Source organism: Apium graveolens, chromosome 2 (genome assembly GCF_009905375.1).
Source record: "Apium graveolens cultivar Ventura chromosome 2, ASM990537v1, whole genome shotgun sequence".
Taxonomy (NCBI): domain Eukaryota; kingdom Viridiplantae; phylum Streptophyta; class Magnoliopsida; order Apiales; family Apiaceae; genus Apium; species Apium graveolens.
Genome location: NC_133648.1, coordinates 29,408,594 through 29,431,408, shown reverse-complemented (window position 1 = coordinate 29,431,408; position 22,815 = coordinate 29,408,594). Strand labels below are relative to the sequence as shown.

The 22,815-nt window shown below is 32.3% G+C and overlaps 4 protein-coding genes across 5 annotated transcripts; all 4 read left to right on the top strand.

Annotated features, from left to right (window-relative positions):
* The first annotated feature begins 2,715 nt into the window (after positions 1 to 2,715).
* Positions 2,716 to 4,981, top strand: LOC141707211 (chalcone synthase 3-like). The gene is made up of 2 exons (XM_074510253.1): positions 2,716 to 2,981; positions 3,070 to 4,981. The coding sequence occupies exons 1-2, from the start codon at positions 2,798 to 2,800 to the stop codon at positions 3,735 to 3,737; spliced, it is 852 nt and encodes a 283-aa protein (XP_074366354.1). The 5' UTR covers positions 2,716 to 2,797; the 3' UTR covers positions 3,738 to 4,981.
* A 2,564-nt stretch (positions 4,982 to 7,545) lies between these two features.
* LOC141707210 (chalcone synthase 2-like) lies at positions 7,546 to 9,135 on the top strand. The gene is made up of 2 exons (XM_074510252.1): positions 7,546 to 7,811; positions 7,900 to 9,135. Exons 1-2 carry the CDS (start codon positions 7,628 to 7,630, stop codon positions 8,895 to 8,897), a joined length of 1,182 nt encoding a protein of 393 aa, XP_074366353.1. The 5' UTR covers positions 7,546 to 7,627; the 3' UTR covers positions 8,898 to 9,135.
* Positions 9,136 to 10,151: 1,016 nt separating this feature from the next.
* On the top strand, positions 10,152 to 13,174 carry LOC141705880 (uncharacterized). 2 transcript variants are annotated; one of them, XM_074508747.1, is made up of 3 exons: positions 10,152 to 10,276; positions 11,296 to 12,494; positions 12,657 to 13,174. In XM_074508747.1, exons 2-3 carry the CDS (start codon positions 11,303 to 11,305, stop codon positions 13,052 to 13,054), a joined length of 1,590 nt encoding a protein of 529 aa, XP_074364848.1. In that variant the 5' UTR covers positions 10,152 to 10,276; positions 11,296 to 11,302; the 3' UTR covers positions 13,055 to 13,174. The 2 variants fall into 2 exon arrangements, with proteins under 2 accessions (XP_074364848.1, XP_074364847.1); XM_074508746.1 differs by having other exon boundaries at positions 11,296 to 13,174.
* Positions 13,168 to 15,775, top strand: LOC141705882 (uncharacterized). Its single transcript, XM_074508748.1, has 4 exons — positions 13,168 to 13,830; positions 13,915 to 14,008; positions 14,088 to 14,913; positions 15,372 to 15,775. Exons 1-3 carry the CDS (start codon positions 13,445 to 13,447, stop codon positions 14,868 to 14,870), a joined length of 1,263 nt encoding a protein of 420 aa, XP_074364849.1. The 5' UTR covers positions 13,168 to 13,444; the 3' UTR covers positions 14,871 to 14,913; positions 15,372 to 15,775.
* Positions 15,776 to 22,815: the final 7,040 nt, after the last annotated feature.

Below are 22,815 nucleotides of genomic sequence, written 5' to 3'. Positions count from 1 at the left end.
CATATAGTAGTGCAGTTGTTTTAGGAAAGTAGTGGAATAAACGTTGTAGTCAAGAGATAATGTAGGAAGTAAAGTGCTATTTTCTTGGCATTCACCTGTACACCAGGTTTATGTACTCAGTTCTCTAGTTTTTTTTAATTGATAACGTCCAGTTTAATACCTTCTCTGTTTTACATTGCAAACAAACACCTGTTATATGCATATACATTGATTCATACTCACAGTTTACACAACAAAAATCGGACCCAGCAAGTGAGAAGGACCCAACTGAAAACCCTAAAATTCAAAATCAAAGAATTTAAGAGGAACCCGATTATTACAAACTCTCAAACTGGTTTAAAGTTGGAATGTTCAAAGTTTGTGGATGAAAAGTTCAATCTGTTCGATTAGAAGTCAGGAGAATTCGATATCCTTGGTGAAGAAGACCCAGAGACGAGAAGAAACTGCTTGCTAGTTAAATTTAAAAAAAACATTTAGGGCTAAATATACGTTTACTGCAATAACGCTCCAGAGAAACGTTGCATTAGTTTTTAAAATCATTTGATTAAGAAAATAACATAAATTGTTTAGAATATGATACCTTGCATCGGAGTTGGTTAAACACTGCATAATTTTTTAACTTTGATTTACTGCGAATATCGTAAAAACGTTACATTAGCTTTTTCTCCTGATTTTAAGTTCATTTTTGCCTTTTTTTAAGTATTATTATGAGAAAAATTTAATAACAACACCCCGAATAAATATCATGCTTAAATAATTGAATTATCCATAATTTTCGGGTAAAATGTTGCACCTACAGTCTTTAGTTGCAACACAGAGATACGACTGCAGAAATGTAGATGGAATTGTATAAGAGTTTGATTTGAATCGGCAAAGAACCGAATATGAATGATTGAGAAGGTCCTTCTCAATCCGGCTAAATGTACTCGGAAAATAGTCACAATGGTTACGTGTCAACTCGCGTAGAAAGTGAATATTCGAATTCTTTTAGCAATTGCCTATATACCTTATATACAAGTATCAAACTCAATATAGTTTTTTATGGTTGAACTCCATGTCTTAAAGAATAATTCACATTTTTTATATGCCAAAACCAGTTTTAACAGTTAATCCAACTGTTTTCATGTATGGTTTCAGTGTCCTAACTCTGCTGGACACTAAAATTCAATATTAATCTATTAAAACGTGTAATTATCCTTAAAGCCAGTATTTATCCTTTAATTGTTATTTTTTTGTCACATTTCTAGTGATAAATTTCCGATAAAATGCCATTTCATGAAGATAGGGGGAAAGACTGATCGAACCATTTAGTAGCTGCTTCCCTTCGAAGATTCCCTCAGAGTAGAGCCCGGATGCGAGTTCTATTGTGTAAAGCTAATGATTAGAGTCATCGGGGGCACAACACCCTCGACTTATTCTCAAACTTCAAATATGTACGATGACACGACTGCTTTGTTGAGCCATACCAATATCGAAAAATCACTAGTAAAATTAATTATTCCCGCAATATTTACTCGGGGTGTTGTTAACAAATTTCTCTAACAACATAAAGTAATAATTATAAATTTCTCTATAAGTTACTATCTCCATCCCCTCATATATTTACATTTTTTCACATGTTTGATAAGTATTTTAAGGTAATCATAAAATATAGTTTCGTAATTTATTTTAAAATTTTCTTTTTGTATATAAAAATTTGAATAATATATTTTTGTTTAGAAAAAGAAGAATTTTAGAAAAATATGATATTACATTAAATTAGAATATTCAAATACGTGTCAAGCCCCCCGTCCCGTAATGTAAAAATAGAGGAGGACGGAGGGAATAATTAATACTAAAGGGGCCAACTGTATTAATACATGAAACGACTTTTTCAACTGAAGGTCCCAATCATATTAATTTAATAAACTACTTTTACCAACTATATTAATTTTCTATGACTATATTCCGTATTGGTTGGGGTAGCTAGAATCCAAGGGCTACAGATGCACAGCACTGGAGGATGGGTCTGAGCAGTGACCTGACCACCACACCAAGCTGGAATATATATTTGCATCTGAATTCTGGATGTTAATTATTATTATTGTTGTTTCCTTGTATTTCTCACGTGCATTAATGCATTGTTAATAATTTTTATTATAATAAGATTAGAATAATAAAAATATAATATCAACTCATATTCAGTTTAATTCCAAATTTTAATATTTGAGATTGGCTTATAATAAAATAAAATAATATTGAACCAAAATTTATGCATAAATTAAGTATAAATATATTATGATATTTGACATTATACGTTTGGCCCTCCCCAAAATTAAATCCCGCGGTCCCTGATGGTGATAAACTATGTTCAACAAATATCCCCTTAGACTGAAAGGTTTTATAATTTAAATTTCAGGAAAGAAATTTTCACACCTGGAATTTTCTTAAGTTTGTATTGTTTTGTCTTCATGTATGCACTCCCTTGTTTTCATAACGACCTTTTGATTTGATTACTTATTTTGCTAGATTATGCACAACTTATTTTTAATATGATACTTTCAATTATAAGCAATGATCAATAAAATATCTCATATATTAATTTTTTTGGGGTCGGGCTCATATATTAAATATAGAGAAAGAGGACTTGTAATTATTGGACAATTGACCGCTCGTATATATATTAATAAATTATCCGACATTTGTTCCTATAAAAAGAAAGCAAATGGTCATTCGTCAATCACCACAATTAGAAGAAGAAGAAGAAAAAAGACATTTGAAACCAGATATCATTTTCATATCTAAAAATAGAGAATTAATGGCTAATTTCTCAGTAGAGGAAGTAATGGCAAAGCAGAGAGCTAAAGGTCCAGCCACAGTACTTGCCATAGGAACTGCTACTCCTCCCAATTGTTACCCCCAGTCTGATTATCCAGACTTCTACTTTCGGGCCACAAAAAGTGAACACATGACTCAACTCAAAGAAAAGTTGAAGCGAATTTGTAAATCTCTTTTTTGCCCCTTGTTTAAAACTATTGCCTTTTTGGATGTTTCCCCTAATTAATGATTTAATTAATTGCATGTGTGCAGGTGAAAAGACCATGATAAAGACACGTTACATGCACATCACAGAGGATATACTAGATGAAAACCCTAACATAGGCTGCTACTCTGCCCCCTCATTCGACGCTCGCCAAGAAATGGTGTGGATTGAGGTTCCAAAACTCGGAAGAGATGCAGCTTTGAAAGCCATCAAAGAGTGGGGACGTCCCAAATCAGAAATCACCCACCTCATTTTTTGCACCAGTACCACTTACGGAATGCCTAGTCCCGACTACCAGCTCACCAAGCTTGTAGGCCTCAATGCTTCTGTCCAGCGCCACATGGTCTACCTCCAAGGTTGTTTTGCAGGTGGCACTGTCCTTCGCCTGGCCAAAGATCTTGCTGAGAATAATGTGGGTGCTCGTGTTCTTATCGTTTGTGCTGAGATCATAACTATAGCATTCAGAGGGCCTCATCTGGAGTCTTTAGTTCCTCAAGCACTATTCGGTGATGGGGCCTCCTCGGCTATTGTTGGATCCGATCCCGATCCTTTAACCGAACGTCCACTCTTCCAAATCATATCCTCAGCCCAACACATTGTGCCTGATTCTGAGGACACAATCCGCGGAATAGTGGGCGAGTCGGGCTTAATTTTGTTCCTCTCAAAGAAAATAAATAAACAAGGCTCTGGCTCACATTGTGCAAATTTCAGATGAAGAACCCGCGTTGCTGTTTGCAAAATATGGAATCCAAAGCTCAAGTCGATGGACAATGAGGTGCATATGGAATCCAATCCGTGGTACCTGGATAATGGTGCCAGTAACCACATGACTGGACAGAATTCAAAGTTCAACAAATTAGATGAACATGTTTCTGGAAAAGTAAAGGTTGGAGATGGGTTCATGGTTCAAATTAAAGGAAAGAGGTCAATTACACTACAGTGCAAGGACGGTGACAGACCAACTTTGAAAGATGTTTACTATATCCCTTCCCTATGTAGTAACATCATCAGCTTGGGTCAACTTTCGGAGGAAGGACATAAGATTGAAATAAACGGTGAGTTTCCGTGGATTCGAGGCAGAAAAGGGGAGTTATTGATGAAAGTTAAGCGATCCATGAACAGGCTATACAAGGCCATTCTGTACACAGCTGATTTGAAGTGCTTACTGGTAAAACATGAAAGTGAGAATCGGCTTTGGCATTGGAGGCTTGGGCACGTGAACTTTAAGGCGATGAACTTGATGACTACGACAAACATGGTCCGTATAATACCAAAGATAATCCAACCAGGTGAAGCATGCACTGGATGCGTAATGGAAAAACATACTAGAAAGGATTTTCCACAGGCTGCAGAATTTCACACCACAAAACCGCTAGAACTGGTCCATGGCGACCTCTGTGGACCAATCTCGCCTTGCACACCAGCTGGTAACAGGTACATATTACTCCTCGTAGATGATTATAGTCGTGTGATGTGGTTTTATTTGCTGAAAAATAATAGTAAGGCATTTGATGCTTTTAAAAAATTCCGTGCATTGGTTGAAAAAAATCCTGAAAGAAAAATTGAAGCACTTAGAACAGACAGGGGAGGGGAGGGCTTAATTTTGTTCCTCTCAAAGAAAATAAATAAACAAGGCTCTGGCGATGGTGAAGTTTGAGAAGATGAGGTCGCTCCTGGGAGTTCAGAATCTGCATAAACAAGTCTAAATTACAGGGGAGAATTGTTGGGATAATATAGACTTGTTTATTTATTTGTTAGCTGTTATTTATTTGTTTTGAGTTTATTTCAGTTGTGTGATATGACTTGGTCATATAGTAGTGCAGTTGTTTTAGGAAAGTAGTGGAATAAACGTTGTAGTCAAGAGATAATGTAGGAAGTAAAGTGCTATTTTCTTGGCATTCACCTGTACACCAGGTTTATGTACTCAGTTCTCTAGTTTTTTTTAATTGATAACGTCCAGTTTAATACCTTCTCTGTTTTACATTGCAAACAAACACCTGTTATATGCATATACATTGATTCATACTCACAGTTTACACAACAAAAATCGGACCCAGCAAGTGAGAAGGACCCAACTGAAAACCCTAAAATTCAAAATCAAAGAATTTAAGAGGAACCCGATTATTACAAACTCTCAAACTGGTTTAAAGTTGGAATGTTCAAAGTTTGTGGATGAAAAGTTCAATCTGTTCGATTAGAAGTCAGGAGAATTCGATATCCTTGGTGAAGAAGACCCAGAGACGAGAAGAAACTGCTTGCTAGTTAAATTTAAAAAAAACATTTAGGGCTAAATATACGTTTACTGCAATAACGCTCCAGAGAAACGTTGCATTAGTTTTTAAAATCATTTGATTAAGAAAATAACATAAATTGTTTAGAATATGATACCTTGCATCGGAGTTGGTTAAACACTGCATAATTTTTTAACTTTGATTTACTGCGAATATCGTAAAAACGTTACATTAGCTTTTTCTCCTGATTTTAAGTTCATTTTTGCCTTTTTTTAAGTATTATTATGAGAAAAATTTAATAACAACACCCCGAATAAATATCATGCTTAAATAATTGAATTATCCATAATTTTCGGGTAAAATGTTGCACCTACAGTCTTTAGTTGCAACACAGAGATACGACTGCAGAAATGTAGATGGAATTGTATAAGAGTTTGATTTGAATCGGCAAAGAACCGAATATGAATGATTGAGAAGGTCCTTCTCAATCCGGCTAAATGTACTCGGAAAATAGTCACAATGGTTACGTGTCAACTCGCGTAGAAAGTGAATATTCGAATTCTTTTAGCAATTGCCTATATACCTTATATACAAGTATCAAACTCAATATAGTTTTTTATGGTTGAACTCCATGTCTTAAAGAATAATTCACATTTTTTATATGCCAAAACCAGTTTTAACAGTTAATCCAACTGTTTTCATGTATGGTTTCAGTGTCCTAACTCTGCTGGACACTAAAATTCAATATTAATCTATTAAAACGTGTAATTATCCTTAAAGCCAGTATTTATCCTTTAATTGTTATTTTTTTGTCACATTTCTAGTGATAAATTTCCGATAAAATGCCATTTCATGAAGATAGGGGGAAAGACTGATCGAACCATTTAGTAGCTGCTTCCCTTCGAAGATTCCCTCAGAGTAGAGCCCGGATGCGAGTTCTATTGTGTAAAGCTAATGATTAGAGTCATCCGGGGCACAACACCCTCGACTTATTCTCAAACTTCAAATATGTACGATGACACGACTGCTTTGTTGAGCCATACCAATATCGAAAAATCACTAGTAAAATTAATTATTCCCGCAATATTTACTCGGGGTGTTGTTAACAAATTTCTCTAACAACATAAACTAATAATTATAAATTTCTCTATAAATTACTATCTCCATCCCCTCATATATTTACATTTTTTCACATGTTTGATAAGTATTTTAAGGTAATCATAAAATATAGTTTCGTAATTTATTTTAAAATTTTCTTTTTGTATATAAAAATTTGAATAATATATTTTTGTTTAGAAAAAGAAGAATTTTAGAAAAATATGATATTACATTAAATTAGAATATTCAAATACGTGTCAAGCCCCCCGTCCCGTAATGTAAAAATAGAGGAGGACGGAGGGAATAATTAATACTAAAGGGGCCAACTGTATTAATACATGAAACGACTTTTTCAACTGAAGGTCCCAATCATATTAATTTAATAAACTACTTTTACCAACTATATTAATTTTCTATGACTATATTCCGTATTGGTTGGGGTAGCTAGAATCCAAGGGCTACAGATGCACAGCACTGGAGGATGGGTCTGAGCAGTGACCTGACCACCACACCAAGCTGGAATATATATTTGCATCTGAATTCTGGATGTTAATTATTATTATTGTTGTTTCCTTGTATTTCTCACGTGCATTAATGCATTGTTAATAATTTTTATTATAATAAGATTAGAATAATAAAAATATAATATCAACTCATATTCAGTTTAATTCCAAATTTTAATATTTGAGATTGGCTTATAATAAAATAAAATAATATTGAACCAAAATTTATGCATAAATTAAGTATAAATATATTATGATATTTGACATTATACGTTTGGCCCTCCCCAAAATTAAATCCCGCGGTCCCTGATGGTGATAAACTATGTTCAACAAATATCCCCTTAGACTGAAAGGTTTTATAATTTAAATTTCAGGAAAGAAATTTTCACACCTGGAATTTTCTTAAGTTTGTATTGTTTTGTCTTCATGTATGCACTCCCTTGTTTTCATAACGACCTTTTGATTTGATTACTTATTTTGCTAGATTATGCACAACTTATTTTTAATATGATACTTTCAATTATAAGCAATGATCAATAAAATATCTCATATATTAATTTTTTTGGGGTCGGGCTCATATATTAAATATAGAGAAAGAGGACTTGTAATTATTGGACAATTGACCGCTCGTATATATATTAATAAATTATCCGACATTTGTTCCTATAAAAAGAAAGCAAATGGTCATTCGTCAATCACCACAATTAGAAGAAGAAGAAGAAAAAAGACATTTGAAACCAGATATCATTTTCATATCTAAAAATAGAGAATTAATGGCTAATTTCTCAGTAGAGGAAGTAATGGCAAAGCAGAGAGCTAAAGGTCCAGCCACAGTACTTGCCATAGGAACTGCTACTCCTCCCAATTGTTACCCCCAGTCTGATTATCCAGACTTCTACTTTCGGGCCACAAAAAGTGAACACATGACTCAACTCAAAGAAAAGTTGAAGCGAATTTGTAAATCTCTTTTTTGCCCCTTGTTTAAAACTATTGCCTTTTTGGATGTTTCCCCTAATTAATGATTTAATTAATTGCATGTGTGCAGGTGAAAAGACCATGATAAAGACACGTTACATGCACATCACAGAGGATATACTAGATGAAAACCCTAACATAGGCTGCTACTCTGCCCCCTCATTCGACGCTCGCCAAGAAATGGTGTGGATTGAGGTTCCAAAACTCGGAAGAGATGCAGCTTTGAAAGCCATCAAAGAGTGGGGACGTCCCAAATCAGAAATCACCCACCTCATTTTTTGCACCAGTACCACTTACGGAATGCCTAGTCCCGACTACCAGCTCACCAAGCTTGTAGGCCTCAATGCTTCTGTCCAGCGCCACATGGTCTACCTCCAAGGTTGTTTTGCAGGTGGCACTGTCCTTCGCCTGGCCAAAGATCTTGCTGAGAATAATGTGGGTGCTCGTGTTCTTATCGTTTGTGCTGAGATCATAACTATAGCATTCAGAGGGCCTCATCTGGAGTCTTTAGTTCCTCAAGCACTATTCGGTGATGGGGCCTCCTCGGCTATTGTTGGATCCGATCCCGATCCTTTAACCGAACGTCCACTCTTCCAAATCATATCCTCAGCCCAACACATTGTGCCTGATTCTGAGGACACAATCCGCGGAATAGTGGGCGAGTCGGGCTTAATTTTGTTCCTCTCAAAGAAAATACCTACATTGATTTCCGATAACATAGAGAAGTTACTAAAAGAAGCTTTTGAGCCCATTGGTATATCGGTTTGGAATTCGCTGTTTTGGATAACCCACCCTGGTGGCGCTACTATCTTAAAACAGATCGAACTTGAATTAGGTCTCAAAGAAGAGAAATTGTGGGCATCTCGGAAGGTGTTAAGTGAATATGGTAATATGGCAGGTGCATGTCTTTTGTTTGTTTTAGATGAAATGAGGAAGAAATCAATGAAAGATGGCATGGCAACTACTGGTGATGGGTTGGACTGGGGCGTAGCTTTCGGTTTCGGGCCGGGTCTCACCGTCGAGACACTTGTGCTGCGTAGTATGCCTGTCACTGAAGTTATGAATTAAGATGTGTGGTGTGCATCAGATCTGTGTCAATCTGTGTTATTGATGCATTAGTGCACAAACACAAGTACTTAATACTGCATGTCTCCATTAGTAGTATCTTTAAATTATTTGTGTTGTAACAGTATTTGTTCTGTGCTGTTGTATTTGTGTTCAAAACGTACCCTATCTTTTGATTGTCCATCACTTGTATTGTAATAGTATTTTGATCATATATATTGAATGTGTTTTTAATGATTCAGCCTTAAAATTTGTTGAAAACCTTGTAGGGATCCGTTACGTAACAACATTCCAGGGATAATAAACACTAACATAATTTTAAAAAAAAAATTATGTCAAATTTATCTTCAAAATATATGGTTCTTGTCCTACACCAGTCTCTTTCACTTCTAAAAAACTCGACCTCGAGTTTTCATCTAAAATCTGAACATCGTATTTCTTTTACTTATCTCTCTATGGTGGTATCTTTTTAGTAAGAATTCTCCATCGAAATCTTGTATTTAATATTACAAGAAAGTAAAGGCTAATTCGACCAAATAAATTCGACAGCGCCTAAATTCTACCATAATCGGCCGAATTTAGCAGATGTGAGTAAATTCGACCAACAACCGGTCGAATTTAAGGGCGGTCGAATTAATCCGGTCTAATTTACCGGTATTTTCGACCAACTTTTTTGTGCCAGTCAAATTTAGCACGAGGGGAAAAATGCGGGAACAATTCCACCCAAAAAATAAATTCCCGCGCAATAAATTCGACTAAATTTGGTCGAAATTAAAAAATGGGATTGACGGGAAAATTACCACCCTTTAATTTAAAAATTTTAGTGGGCGGGAAATTTGCCAGTAAAAAATAATTCAAATAATTTCTGCTATTTTCGACCTACTTTAGTCGAAGTTATAAATTCAACCGAGATTGGTGGAACGGAGTTAAATTCGATAGTTAACGAATGCATATATCACTACAAGAAATCTGACATTTGCCTACCAATATTTTACCTACCAATATTTATTGGTAGGTAAAATGTAGTTTTACCTACCAATATTTATATGCAAAATATATTAGTAAGTAAATATTACATATTTTGTAGAATTTTTTTATTTTAATTTTAACATTAATCTCTCTACACCTACCTATTATGTTTTCATTTTCTTAAGCAAATAAATAATAACGTGTAAGGTGATGTGGAAATACTATCTCAAATATCCTGCTACAAATAAAGTGAAAATTTTAAATAATTTCCATCTCATCACCCAACTAAACATATCGAGTCCCATCTAAAGCAATTAAAAAATAAAACTTGTGTTCTTACTTCCCCAAAATTGACACCCGGTTTGCTCTGCACCCACAACCATCCAGGCGCTTCCCCTCCTCCTGCCAAAAAGGTAATTATTTTTTCATGAATTTCTCTTACTTACTCATCTAGATATATGTATATATATCAGCGATTCAAAACATTAAATATGGAGATGAATCATGATTTTCTAGTTTAGTGGATAAGTTTATGGGATGAGATTTTGATTGAGTTCATGGGTTTTTCTCAAATGTCAATTAAACTTTAATTCTTGATATACATAATATGTATATATATATATATTATTGTAATTCTATATATATATATGTGTATTATGAGAACTGGGATATGTGTAAGTTCAACGGAAAAGAAATTATATTACAGTTTGGTATAATCAATCTCATATGTAGAATCTTAAATTAACAAAATTTAAAATAATATTCATGTTAGACAATATATGTTTGCATATACTTATGTTTGCATTTTGTGATATATGCCTCTGTTTTTTTTTGTTTAAGAAATTATATTGCACTTACATGTTTCTATAGAAAAATTAAGTTTATGAAATTAGATTATAGCTGTACTTTAAATTTAAAATTAGTTATGTCAGATAATTTGTGGAGTGAGGAACTCAAACTTGAAATATTACATGACAAATACCAGGGTACAGAGACTGCTACCCTGATAACCAAGTACCATCCAACTTTATATAGCTATATGCCCATCCAAATTTTTATTATAAATAATGGTCTTGGAAATTGCAATTTTTAACTAGTAAATTTTATTTAGTTTGTTTTGTTGTCATTCCTGCAGTGAATGCATACTGTGATGTATCTTATTTATTTATTAAAAATTGATTGTCTTTTTAAAAATTAGAAATTGAATTTTCTTGTATGTTTTATTTTTACTTATAGTTTACTTGTTAAAAAAGTACTTTAAACTAGTAAATGTGATCCTTGCTTATATATTTGTTTAGAGGATGTTGGAAGTGAATAATAGACTAAGGTCAGCATAAAAATATGATAATTGTATACTTATGTTAATTGTATGTTCTTTAAAAATTTTTGTTTATGTTTTTTTCTAAAAAGACTAAAAACCTATTTGCTTCAGGAAGGACATGGATCGTTCATGGATAGACCTACCGGATAAGTTATCAGAGGAATACGCAAATGGTATCACTGATTTCATTAGTATGGCAAAGAAGTTTATAGACTCTAAAGGGTTGGTGTTATGTCCTTGTTGTCGATGTGTGAATAAACAATCACAGAAGATCAATGTGATTAAGTTCCACTTGGTTACCTATGGTTTTTTAAGTACTTACAAGAAATGGTGTTATCATGGAGAAAAAATTGATCAAATGAAAGAAAAAATCATATTTAATACCCAAGATGAAGATGAGGACATAAAAGGAGAACAAGATGATTTAGCTGCAGGTCTTAATGATGCCTTCAACAATAAGTATTTTGACATTGGTCCAACTACTGATTTTGCAGATGATTCTCCATTTAACGTGGATGATAAGTATGATTCCTTGCTTATATCTCTTCATATGCCTTTATATGATAATTGTAAAGAATTTTATGTCCTAAGTGTTGTGGTAAGGTTAATGAATGTTAAGGTGCTTAACAAACTGACAGATAAAGCATTTAATGATATGTTGAAGTGTTTCAAGGCGATGTTGCCTGAAGGTAATAATTTTCCAGAGGACTATTATCAGACTAGGAAGCTTCTTTGTGATGTGGGCTTAGGATATGAACAAATTGATGTATGTCAATTTGATTGTGCTTTATTTTACGGTGAGAATGCAAATGCTTTGTTATGTCCAATATGTAAGTCAAGCCGTTATGTACGAAATAAAATCCCACATAAAAGACTTAGATGGTTTCCACTAAAGGCTCGACTCAAAAGATTGTTTAGCTATAAATTTACTTCAAAAGACATGCGATGGCATAAAGATGTACGTAAAGAAGAAATCGGTGTGTTACGTCATCCGGCTGATGGGATGGCTTGGAAGCATTTTGATAATACATACCCTGACTTTGCTAAAGATTCTAGGAGTGTTCAAATGGGGTTGGCGTCAGATGGGTTTAACCCTTTTTCAAACCTTTCATCAACCTATAGTTTGTGGCCAGTAATATTAATTCCATATAACATGCCACCTTGGGCTTCCCCAAATGGTACAAACTATCTAATGTCTTTATTAATTCCAGGTCCTAGATCTCATGGAAAAGATTATGATGTGTTCTTGCAGCCATTAATTGATGAACTTAAGGAGTTATGGGATGGAGTAGATGCATATGATTCATATGGTGCGTGTACTTTTAAACTTAGAGCTGCAGTATTATGGACAATTAGTGATTTTCCAGCTTATGCCTATCTATCTGGATGGAGCACTGCTGGAAGATTAGCATGCCCAGTTTGTTTAAAGGATACTAGATCTCGAAGAATCACTGATAAGCAATGTTTTATAGGACATCGATGTTATTTAAATGTGAACCATCCATGGCGAAGGAGCAAAGAATATGATGGATCTACTGAGTTACGTGGTCCTCCAAGAAATTTTACAGGTGAAGACATTTTAAAACAGTTGGAGGAAGTTCCCACACGTACAACTGGTAAAGCACCAAGTAATTCTTCAAGAAAACGTAAACGTGGGGCTAAAGAGTTAAATTGGTGTAAAAGAAGTATTTTGTTTGACTTGCCATATTGGTCAAAGCTCTTGTTGCAGCATAATCTTGATGTGATGCATATTGAGAAGAATGTCTGCGATAACATTATTGGTACACTTTTAGATATTGAAGGTAAATCAAAAGACAATTTGAAAGCTCGTAAAGATTTGGAAGATTTAAACATTCGTGAGGAGCTTTAGTTGAAAAAGACAATTAATAATAAATATGAAAAACCCCATGCTAGTTATACTTTTACTAAAGAAGAATGCAAAAGTTTTTGTCAATTTATTAGAAGTGTAAGAGTACCAGATGGGTATGCTTCAAATATCTGTCGATGCGTTACCGATAATAACAAACTCAAAGGATTAAAAACTCATGATTGTCATGTTTTACTTCACAAGATATTACCGGTTGCATTACTCCCTTATCTTACGAAGAATATACGTGGTACATTGATTGAGTTATGCCAGTTCTTTCAAAAATTATGTTCCAAAACAATACTTATATCTGATATTGAAGAATTGAGGCAAGGAATTGTTATAATTTTGTGCAAGTTGGAGAAGATATTTCCCCCATCCTTTTTCACTATTATGGTACATCTTTGTGTACACCTGCCTGATCAAGTGTTACTAGGTGGCCCGGTTGCTCCAAGATGGATGTTTGGCACAGAACGCCACATGGGTTTGTATAAACGATATGTGAAAAATATGGCTCGACCAGATGGTTCAATTGTTGAAGCTTTTGTGGTAGACGAAGCTGTAAGTTTTTTATCCAGATATGTTTCTAATATAGAAACAAGATTTAATAGACTTGAACGTAATTGGGATTTACCTCTTCCAAATCATCATATGGACATTTTTAAGTCCAATGTCCGTCCATTAGGAGCAGCTTCTATCAAATTGCTACAAAATTGGAAGAATATCATTCAGTGGTATATATTAAACAATTCTGCGGATGATATCCAAGAATATTTGGAGTAAACAATGAATTGTATAATTTTATTATTTCATTTTAAATATTTAAATATACATCTTATTGAGATTTACTACATTGTATGCAGTGAGCACAAAAAGTTATTGCAAGAAAGAGGCATTTCATATTCAGATATTGACGTGAAGCAAAGAGAAGAATTCCCATCTTGGTTCAGAATAAAGGTCAGAATCTGTTTTAATAATATATTAACCTGTTATGTGATCATTCATAAATGTATAAATGTCTTTTTTTCTTTTGTAGATATCTCAAATGCAAGTGCAAAATTCAGCTATTATCAATGATGATTTGTACTCTTTATCTCAAGGTCCATTAGAACGATATCATAGTTATCAAAGCTGTGTTGTAAATGGTGTTCGATTTCGTTGCAAAGAGTATGATGATACTCTTAAAACACAGTTTTCTGGAGTTTGCACAGAAGGTGATCATGAAAATGAGAATCTTATATATTATGGGGTCTTGATTGAGATTTTAGAATTGTCATTTCTTTTAGATCGGAAAGTTTTCTTATTCCGCTGCAAGTGGTATAACTCTAGTCTCAAGTGCAGAACAATCTACGTGGATAATAATCTTACGTCCATTAATACATCAACTGATTGGTACACTAACGAACCTTTTATTTTGTCAACTCAAGCTCAACAAGTCTTTTATCTCCTTGATATGAAACGTGGTTCAAGTTGGAGGTTTGTTCAAAAAGTAAATCATCGTTCTATGTATGACATTCCTGAAACATCTGAAGTTGTTAATGATTTATCGAATAATGATATATTTCAAGAAGAAGAGTCGGTTCATTTGCCATCTTTTCAACCAGTTGAGGATTCAATTGAAAGTTCATCATTAGTTCGACAAGATGTTACATCTTTAAGTCTCTCCGACAAACTTATTGCTGATTTATTTTCCAAAAATGAATATCAATCTTCTCGTGATGATGATGAACTAGATGGAACTGAAGAAAATGAGATTTACGATGATGGAAATATATTCTTTGATGATGAATTAATTTTTTCAAGCGACAACGAGGATTAAGAGACTGAAATAGAATTAGATTCCTAATATTATGGATTCTCAGGTAATTGCAGTGAGGTTATTTAACTACTTTCTTTCTAATATTGCATAATCCATTACTACTGGTCTACTGATTTCCTGACCTTTTATTTTTTATGAACTTGCCGTCTGTTACAGCTTTAGTTGTAGTTGGTAAAGTTTCACTTGTCTCTCTGTTGGTATTGAGGATAACTGTGAAATAGGTGCATAGTGTTTATATACTTTATCTGATGATAAATCTTGTTGTCTTCAGGCTATTGAATTTATCATACAGAAGTCTAAAAATGAGCAAAGTATGTATGGTAGAGTAACATTTATTTTTTCTCTTCATTTGAATCTCTATCTAATGTTCCTTTTTTGGGCGTACATAAATTTAAAATGACAATGAAGATGCTGGCTGTTTTTTTTGTGGGAGTTTGTAGGCTATGTACTTGATCTGCTTGGTTGTGTTTTAATAAATTTTACAAATCTGTATGTCTGCAGTGTTGCGAGAGGCGAGATTATGCTCATTTGTGCTCTTGTTTCGAGGTTTCTATGCAGGTGGTTGCATCACAGCAATGTAAAGGCTTATAATTAAAAAGAGTCTGTCATTTTGGTTGATGACTTATCTCAGAACTTTAAATATCAACTCTTTGATTTAATTGTGCTCCTAATATTGTTAAATATGGATCTTGGGAGTGTTTCTATGTTCAGTTTTATTGATAGGCACCTCCATGGTTTTTCTGGTTATGTGGCTGTGTTCCATTAATTTTTGGTAATCTTTTGGAATTATGCAGGTTCCCAATAGTCTGCAATAACTAGTTTATTGTGTACTAGATAGGAAAATTACTGTTTGGCATCTGATTTTTATCATTTTGCTATTCTTGCTATTCATGCGGCAAGTTATCCTGAGGACAGGGGTTGATACAAGCTCCTCATTTAAGTAGACCTGTATCTTAGTGCACTATTATAAATTTACATCTTACAACAAAAAAGACATTAATTTATTAAATTTGTATGCTACAAAAAATATCATTTGAGATATATTGATTAGTTTTGTTGTTTTCAACTATTTTAATTCTTATTTGTTAATGAGCAGGAGCAATAGCTAAAGGGGTAAGATTTAAGACCTAAGTATTTTATAAAAAAAACTTTTATTTGTTAATATGTCAAATATATTAAAGTTAGAATTTTGTCTTAAAATATTTAGTTCTAATATTTTTAAAATATGCATATGAAGAACTACCGTACATGTTTTACAAATTAATAATGGGACCCAAATATGAAATATTCTGACATTACATTTATTCTATATACCATGTTTTACCGTCTTTGTCAAACTTACTAGATTTTTATCGTTAAATAGAAATATTATAATTAAAAAATATTTATAATTTGAATTACTAAAAAATTATGTTTAATTTACCTTAAAATATTTTTTTAAAATTTATAAATAATTATTAATTTCTCTAATTATCTATTAAAACTTGATCAAGTACAAATTTGTCACAAGAGAACACTTTAGTTTAGTGTTAAAAAGTACAAAATTCTTTTCGAATCTTTTTCTACTAACAATTTGGTATAAGATATGATTAGGCGAATAATTAGTGTTTGAATATACTCCCTCCATCCCATTTTAGTTGTCACATTTCCTTTTATAGAAGTCAAATTGACCAATTTTTGACCAAATATTAAACATTATTCTTATATTATTTCGAAAAACTAAAAATTATATATTAAAGTAGATTAAATCTACTTTCCAGTGATGTAATTTTTTTATTTTGTTCAATCATAAATAATTATTAATAAATTTTGGTCAAATTTAAGTCAATTTGACCAGCACAAATCCAAATGTGACAACTAAAATGGGATGGAGGGAGTAATATTTGGTACACCTATACAAAAGTACACGAGCAAGTAAAAAATGAATATATTTAATATCGAGTTTGCTTTTTTGATATAAATACACGACACGAAACCTAAATACAAGAATAATTAACTATTTTTTAAAAAAGATTATATTTATATATTTTATAGAAATGCACATTCCAATACTTATGTCATAGCTTGTGCCACATGATGACATTGAAAGTATACGGTAAATCTCTTTAAAGTAACAGACTTATGATTGAGAAACATAATCGCAAGTAAAAATTTATCGTCCCTACTTTTTGTTGTAACCGGAAAAAATATTATTTTCACTAAGTTTATGACGCGAGACGATTTAATGTTGATTAGTGCATTTTCGAATAATTGATATTTAATTTTTTTTCTTATCTAAAAAGAGCTGCTTTTTAAAAAAAATATCAAAGTGTATGAAACATGGTTCAATATATTTTGTATTCAGTACTTAGTTGTTTTTAAAAAAAAATCGCAAAATATGGTTTGTAACTTTGCAACCATATGTACAACTGAAATTACCTCAAAGCCCGATTGGAAAATTAGCTTTTTGGCCAAATATAACTGTTTAATCAAATTAGAGGTTTAATCATATAAAACCTCTAATATTAGTGTTTGGTAATTAGCATTTTGAAATGGTTTTTTTGTCCTAACAAGCTAACTTCAAAAAGCTACTTAGAAGAATTTCTTTAAGTAATAGAAAAAATTAATACAAACATTTATTTACCAGCAATTTTATTCGAAACAACTTTATTAAATCGGCAGTTGACTCAATTAACTGGTCAAAATAATTATTTCATATGGTTACAACTAACGGATAAATACCAAACAGGGTCAAAATCAATCACAACTGCAGTTTTAAAATTTATTAATTATATGATCATTTTTGTTGCTTAAAAAATTGTACTCGTTAAATAAAATGTAATCTTAAGTGTAATGAATACTACAAACCTTATTTTGTAAATAGTAAAATTGAATAAAAAGTAGAACAGGTAAAATAACTGAAATATTTTTGGCTGCATTCGAGATTACTTCTAGTTGTATCGAGTTGCAAAACTGTATTTTTGCAAAAATTTGAAAAATCGTATTTTGGCAATTAAAAAAACTTAGTTTTACAAAAATAATTTAAAAAAACATATTTATCGAAAAAGCTCAAAACCTTTTTATGCACCCATCATATATAATAGAGGGAAAATTATTTTTTAGTTTGGCGCTCAACTTTCCAACCACTTTTCTTTATCATTTTAGATATCCTATTCAACTATTTATGCGGCACATGTTTACCAGGATCAGTTAATATCAAAAGTAAAGTAATGATAACGTTTATCACTCCTCAAATATATAGTCCACGTTCTATCCCTGCCAGTCCTTCATTCATCTTTCAACCTCTAAAACTGCTTATAACTTGTAAGCTATCTTTCCATTTTCTCTGTTTTCTAATCTCTCTCAAAATATATATTAACTTATTCTATATGTATAAGATATCATGCCACCGGGACGCAGTAAAAGACGATATAGTTTGCCTGGAAAACAAGAATTGCCTATCAATGATACTAGTGCTTTTGTCGCAGAAAGAGAATTCATTAATAATTCCGCTGGTAAAAATCCACAAGTTTCTCGTCGCATAACTCGATCTAATATTCAGAGCCAACAAGTTGAATCCACTACACAACCTATCCGTAAAGGTGAACATAGTGGAACTAACATACCCCCCAGTGGACAAACTGAACAACATGAGGCCTCTAGTGTACACAGTGAAGAACCAAAAAGCACTATGTCTTCTCAAGCATGATCTGGTAGTATTTTGTACAATATATTTATATTATATATACAATAGCTTACTTCTTATTATGGAATATATATCCATGTAGATCAAAATGCAAGGCACAATCCCCTTAAAGCAACTCGGGGTATGACGACTTCGAAGATGGCTAGGGCAGCCTCAACAGGAAAGCTGTCTGTAATTTTTGATGCAAATTGCAGGCAACCAATATGTACCAATGCTGAGAGGTTTAATAATGAGATTGGATTTATTGTTCGTAATCATGGAACATTTTCTTATAAAGATTGGAGACTAGTCCTGGAGCACATTAGAGCACCATTGCGAAACTATCTCCTGGTAAATTATTTTACACTTGCTATTTTATACATTGGGTGAGCATATAAGTTACACACGCTGCCTACAGTACAATCTTTTTAGATCCTGTTGGTTTATCTTGTATTCTGTTAACTTTTTCCCAGTACATATCTATATAAAGATTGATTCATAAATGTTTAAACCATTGAATGTACTATTCATAAAGTTTTTTGTTTTACAGGAGAATTTTGACGTTGACTTACGTGATGAGACAACTAAACTATGTATCGATGAGCAAATGAGGAGAGCCTGGAAGAACTATAAATACAAGTTACATTCATACTTCAAATCTATTGGGGGTAAAACCGATTTGGTGACGGCTAAAAAAAAGCGACATCCAGACTTCAAAGATAACCAACAGGATGAGTGGGAAAGGCTATGTGATGGCTAGAGTTCAACTCAATTCCAGGTTACTTGTATTTTGTAAAAATAATCACTATATAGATTTATTATATGCGTTAACAATATTTTGATTTCCTATTTTTTTTATCAGGAAAGAGCTTTAAAGAATACCATCAATCAATCCAAAAAAAATGGAATTCTAAAAATGGGTCAGTTTCCACAGTGAGACATCATATTCGACGTGGAATGGAATTAAGCTCTTCAACCGGACAAATTGAGACTTGGCGTCAAAATCATTTCGATGAGAATGGATGGACCGGGCCAGAACTTGAGAATTTATATGTAAGTAGTCGCTATCTAGTTTTTAACTCATAGGTTATATATTCTACTTATGAACAATGTTATCAAAAATGTTTTGTGATGCTTACTCTAAGTAATTTGTTGTTTTAATGTATTATACTTGCCTTTATTTCACTTTATTATAATTGTTATCAATTTAATGTTATTAGGGGGATATGATGAATCTAAGAGAAGCATATTCACCGGAAGAATTGTCGGACAAAGAAATATTAGAAATGGTACTTGGTCGTCAACCTGTATATTTGAGAGGATGGGGACATTCTGCTAGGAGCAAAATTGCAAAATCATCTCATGAAACTAGTACTCAGACTAGCCAGCCAACCTATCAAGAGATGGCTGAACAACTTACTGAAGCCAAAAGTCTTCTCACTGAAGTTGTTGACATTCTACGCAAGAACAACCTTATGCCACAGTCTGCAAAATCTCCAACCAATGAAGTATCTAATGGTCATATGGAAAACTCAGGATGATTTCTAGATTTAGATATTTTGTTTTTAAGTATTGTTTGAACATTTCAATTTATGTTGCTCATTTAACTATTTAGGTTTTCATGTTTTTCATTTCACTTCGTTAAATATTAATGAAATTAATGCTTAGTATTATTGTGATTATATTTTTTTAGCGAGTAAATAAATAAAAATATAAAAAAACAAAAAAAATTAATACATCAAAATATAATAAATAGCTAAAACTAGAAAAATTATAATTGGCAAATAAAATAGCGCCACGTGGCTTGTTTTCTAAACGCCAAGTATTATGACATGGTCCCCGAAAAATAGATGGAGGTGCCACGTGGCCATCTATGATGTGCCACGCGGATGCTGATAAGGCGTCACATGGATGATGACAAGACGCCACGTGACATGCCAACAAGGAGCCACATAGACCATCCTAGTCATTGCATGGGCCATGAACACATCAGCTGATGACTTGTTCTCATGTGGAGCCCATAACATTTTACTTACCAATATATGGATATGTAGGTAAATATCCTTTCTCTACAAACTTTTACCTACCACTCGCTACCAATAATTTATTAGTAGGTAAATGTTATTTACCTACAAATATAATAGTTTTACCTACATATACAATTGGTAGGTAAAGATCAATTTTCTTGTAGTGTATATTGTAACGACTGAGAAATTATGATTGTTTAATAGCATAATAAATGTGTATTATATGTTTTATAATATCATTAAGTGTGATTAGTCATAAAATACTAGTTGTTATCTGTTGTATGTGTTCCGTATAGTTCGGAGTAATTTTCGGGTATTTTATTGAGGGTTAAATGCTTTTATATCAAAAGTTATACGACCCATACTCTGTTTTAATAGCTGATATTTCATATAAAATAATTTCCCTTATTTTTCCAAATATGGCGTATACCATATTAATTTTACAAACATCCAGTTAATTTAGAAAATATCTTGTTTCGTGAAAAATGATTTTTTGGCCCCCTACGGGTGCCCAAAACCCCACAAAAATTATATTTTTATTTTTATAAAATCACGAGACTTTCAAATATTTCATGTATTTACATTTTTGAATTATTCACAATTTTTGGGAAATTTTGACATATATTTTGTATTTATTTGAAATTAAAATTTTAAAAATTATTTCCTATAAATTATTAATTAAGAGCCAATTAATTTTATTAAGAGATATAATTAGGGCCTAAATTTTAATTAGGGATATTATTCTGTAATTATAAATAGCCTAAGTTTATTAATTAATTATATTAAATCATTAAAAATCAGAAAATAATCGGAAAATTCTCTGCAAATCGGGTTAGGGTTTTGAATTCGGGTCAAGAAATCAATCTGTGATTCTGATCGATTCTGAGCATCAATTACTATCATGTAAGAACTCAAATTGATGCTCTTGATTTGTTCTACATGTTTAAATAATCAATTTCATGTTTTGATTTGTAGATTTTCAATTTTATATTCTAGGGTTCTTGACTGATTTTGGAAGATTTTGATTCTAGGGTTATTTGATTCATTTGATGATTGATATAGCTTTATATGATGGTTTATAGTCAAATTACATCATTAATTTCATCAAACGATAGATGTAATTGATAGTTCAATTATTAGGGTTTAGTTCTAATTTTGATTTAATCGTTTTTTATTTTGAATGATCTGAGGTATATAGGATGATGGGGGGTTTGATTCTACAGTGAGTAAGCTTTGATTTGAACTATTAACCTTAGAGTTTCCTGTACAGAATCGATAGATTGGTTGTTGGCAAGAGTTTGGCCGGTCTTCCATCGATTTGGGCCGGAGAATTAGTTTCCGGGATGATTCTAGCTAGAGGATGATTGAGTTGTGTTGTTGAGGTGATTTGCAATGAAAACCCCTCAGAAATCATACCAAAGGTTGATCGGAGCATGGCCGGAGTCCTGGGAACTCGCCGAATTCTGAAAATTTTTCGGCCAGTCCTTCCCGACCCGACCTGTTCTTGGTGACCCAATTTCAAACCCGGTTTGTACTCGGTTTTGATCCATTCTGACCTAAATTTGATTTTTCAAAATTGTTTTTGGATTTAATTTTTAATTTTATTTTAAAAAATTCTAAAAATCAGTTTTATTTATTTAAATAAATTGATTAAATAATTTAACTATTTATTTTATAAATAAATCTGAATTATTTTACAAATTCTGAGAATATTTTATTTATTTATTTATTTATTATATATTATTTATTAATTATTAATTATTAATTTAAATTGAATAATTATTTTGAAAATTAATCAATTTATTTATATGATTTATTTTAAATTTATTTATATTCCAAAAATTATGAAAAAATCATTTTTAATTCTGATTTTTCCTAAATAATCATTTAAAATTATAATTAATATTTAATTAATTTGATTAATTTGAATAATAATTGAATTATTCTTATTGATTGAATATTAATTAAACTGTTTACCGGTTTTAAGTGAAACGAACGCTCATAAATTCAGAAAAATAATTTGTTTTTGATAAAAATAGTTTTAAATCTTAATTTATTTCAGAAATGAGCCGACTTTCGATATTTATTTATTTATAAACCCGATTAATTAGGAATATGAGTCTAATAAATTCTAAAAATTAAGAAACGAGTTAGATATTGTTCAATAATGCAAGTAATTATTTGATTTCAATTCTAAAAATGTTTTAAAGCCTATAGTGACTATCTGACATATGCTATGTGATTTATGTGGTCA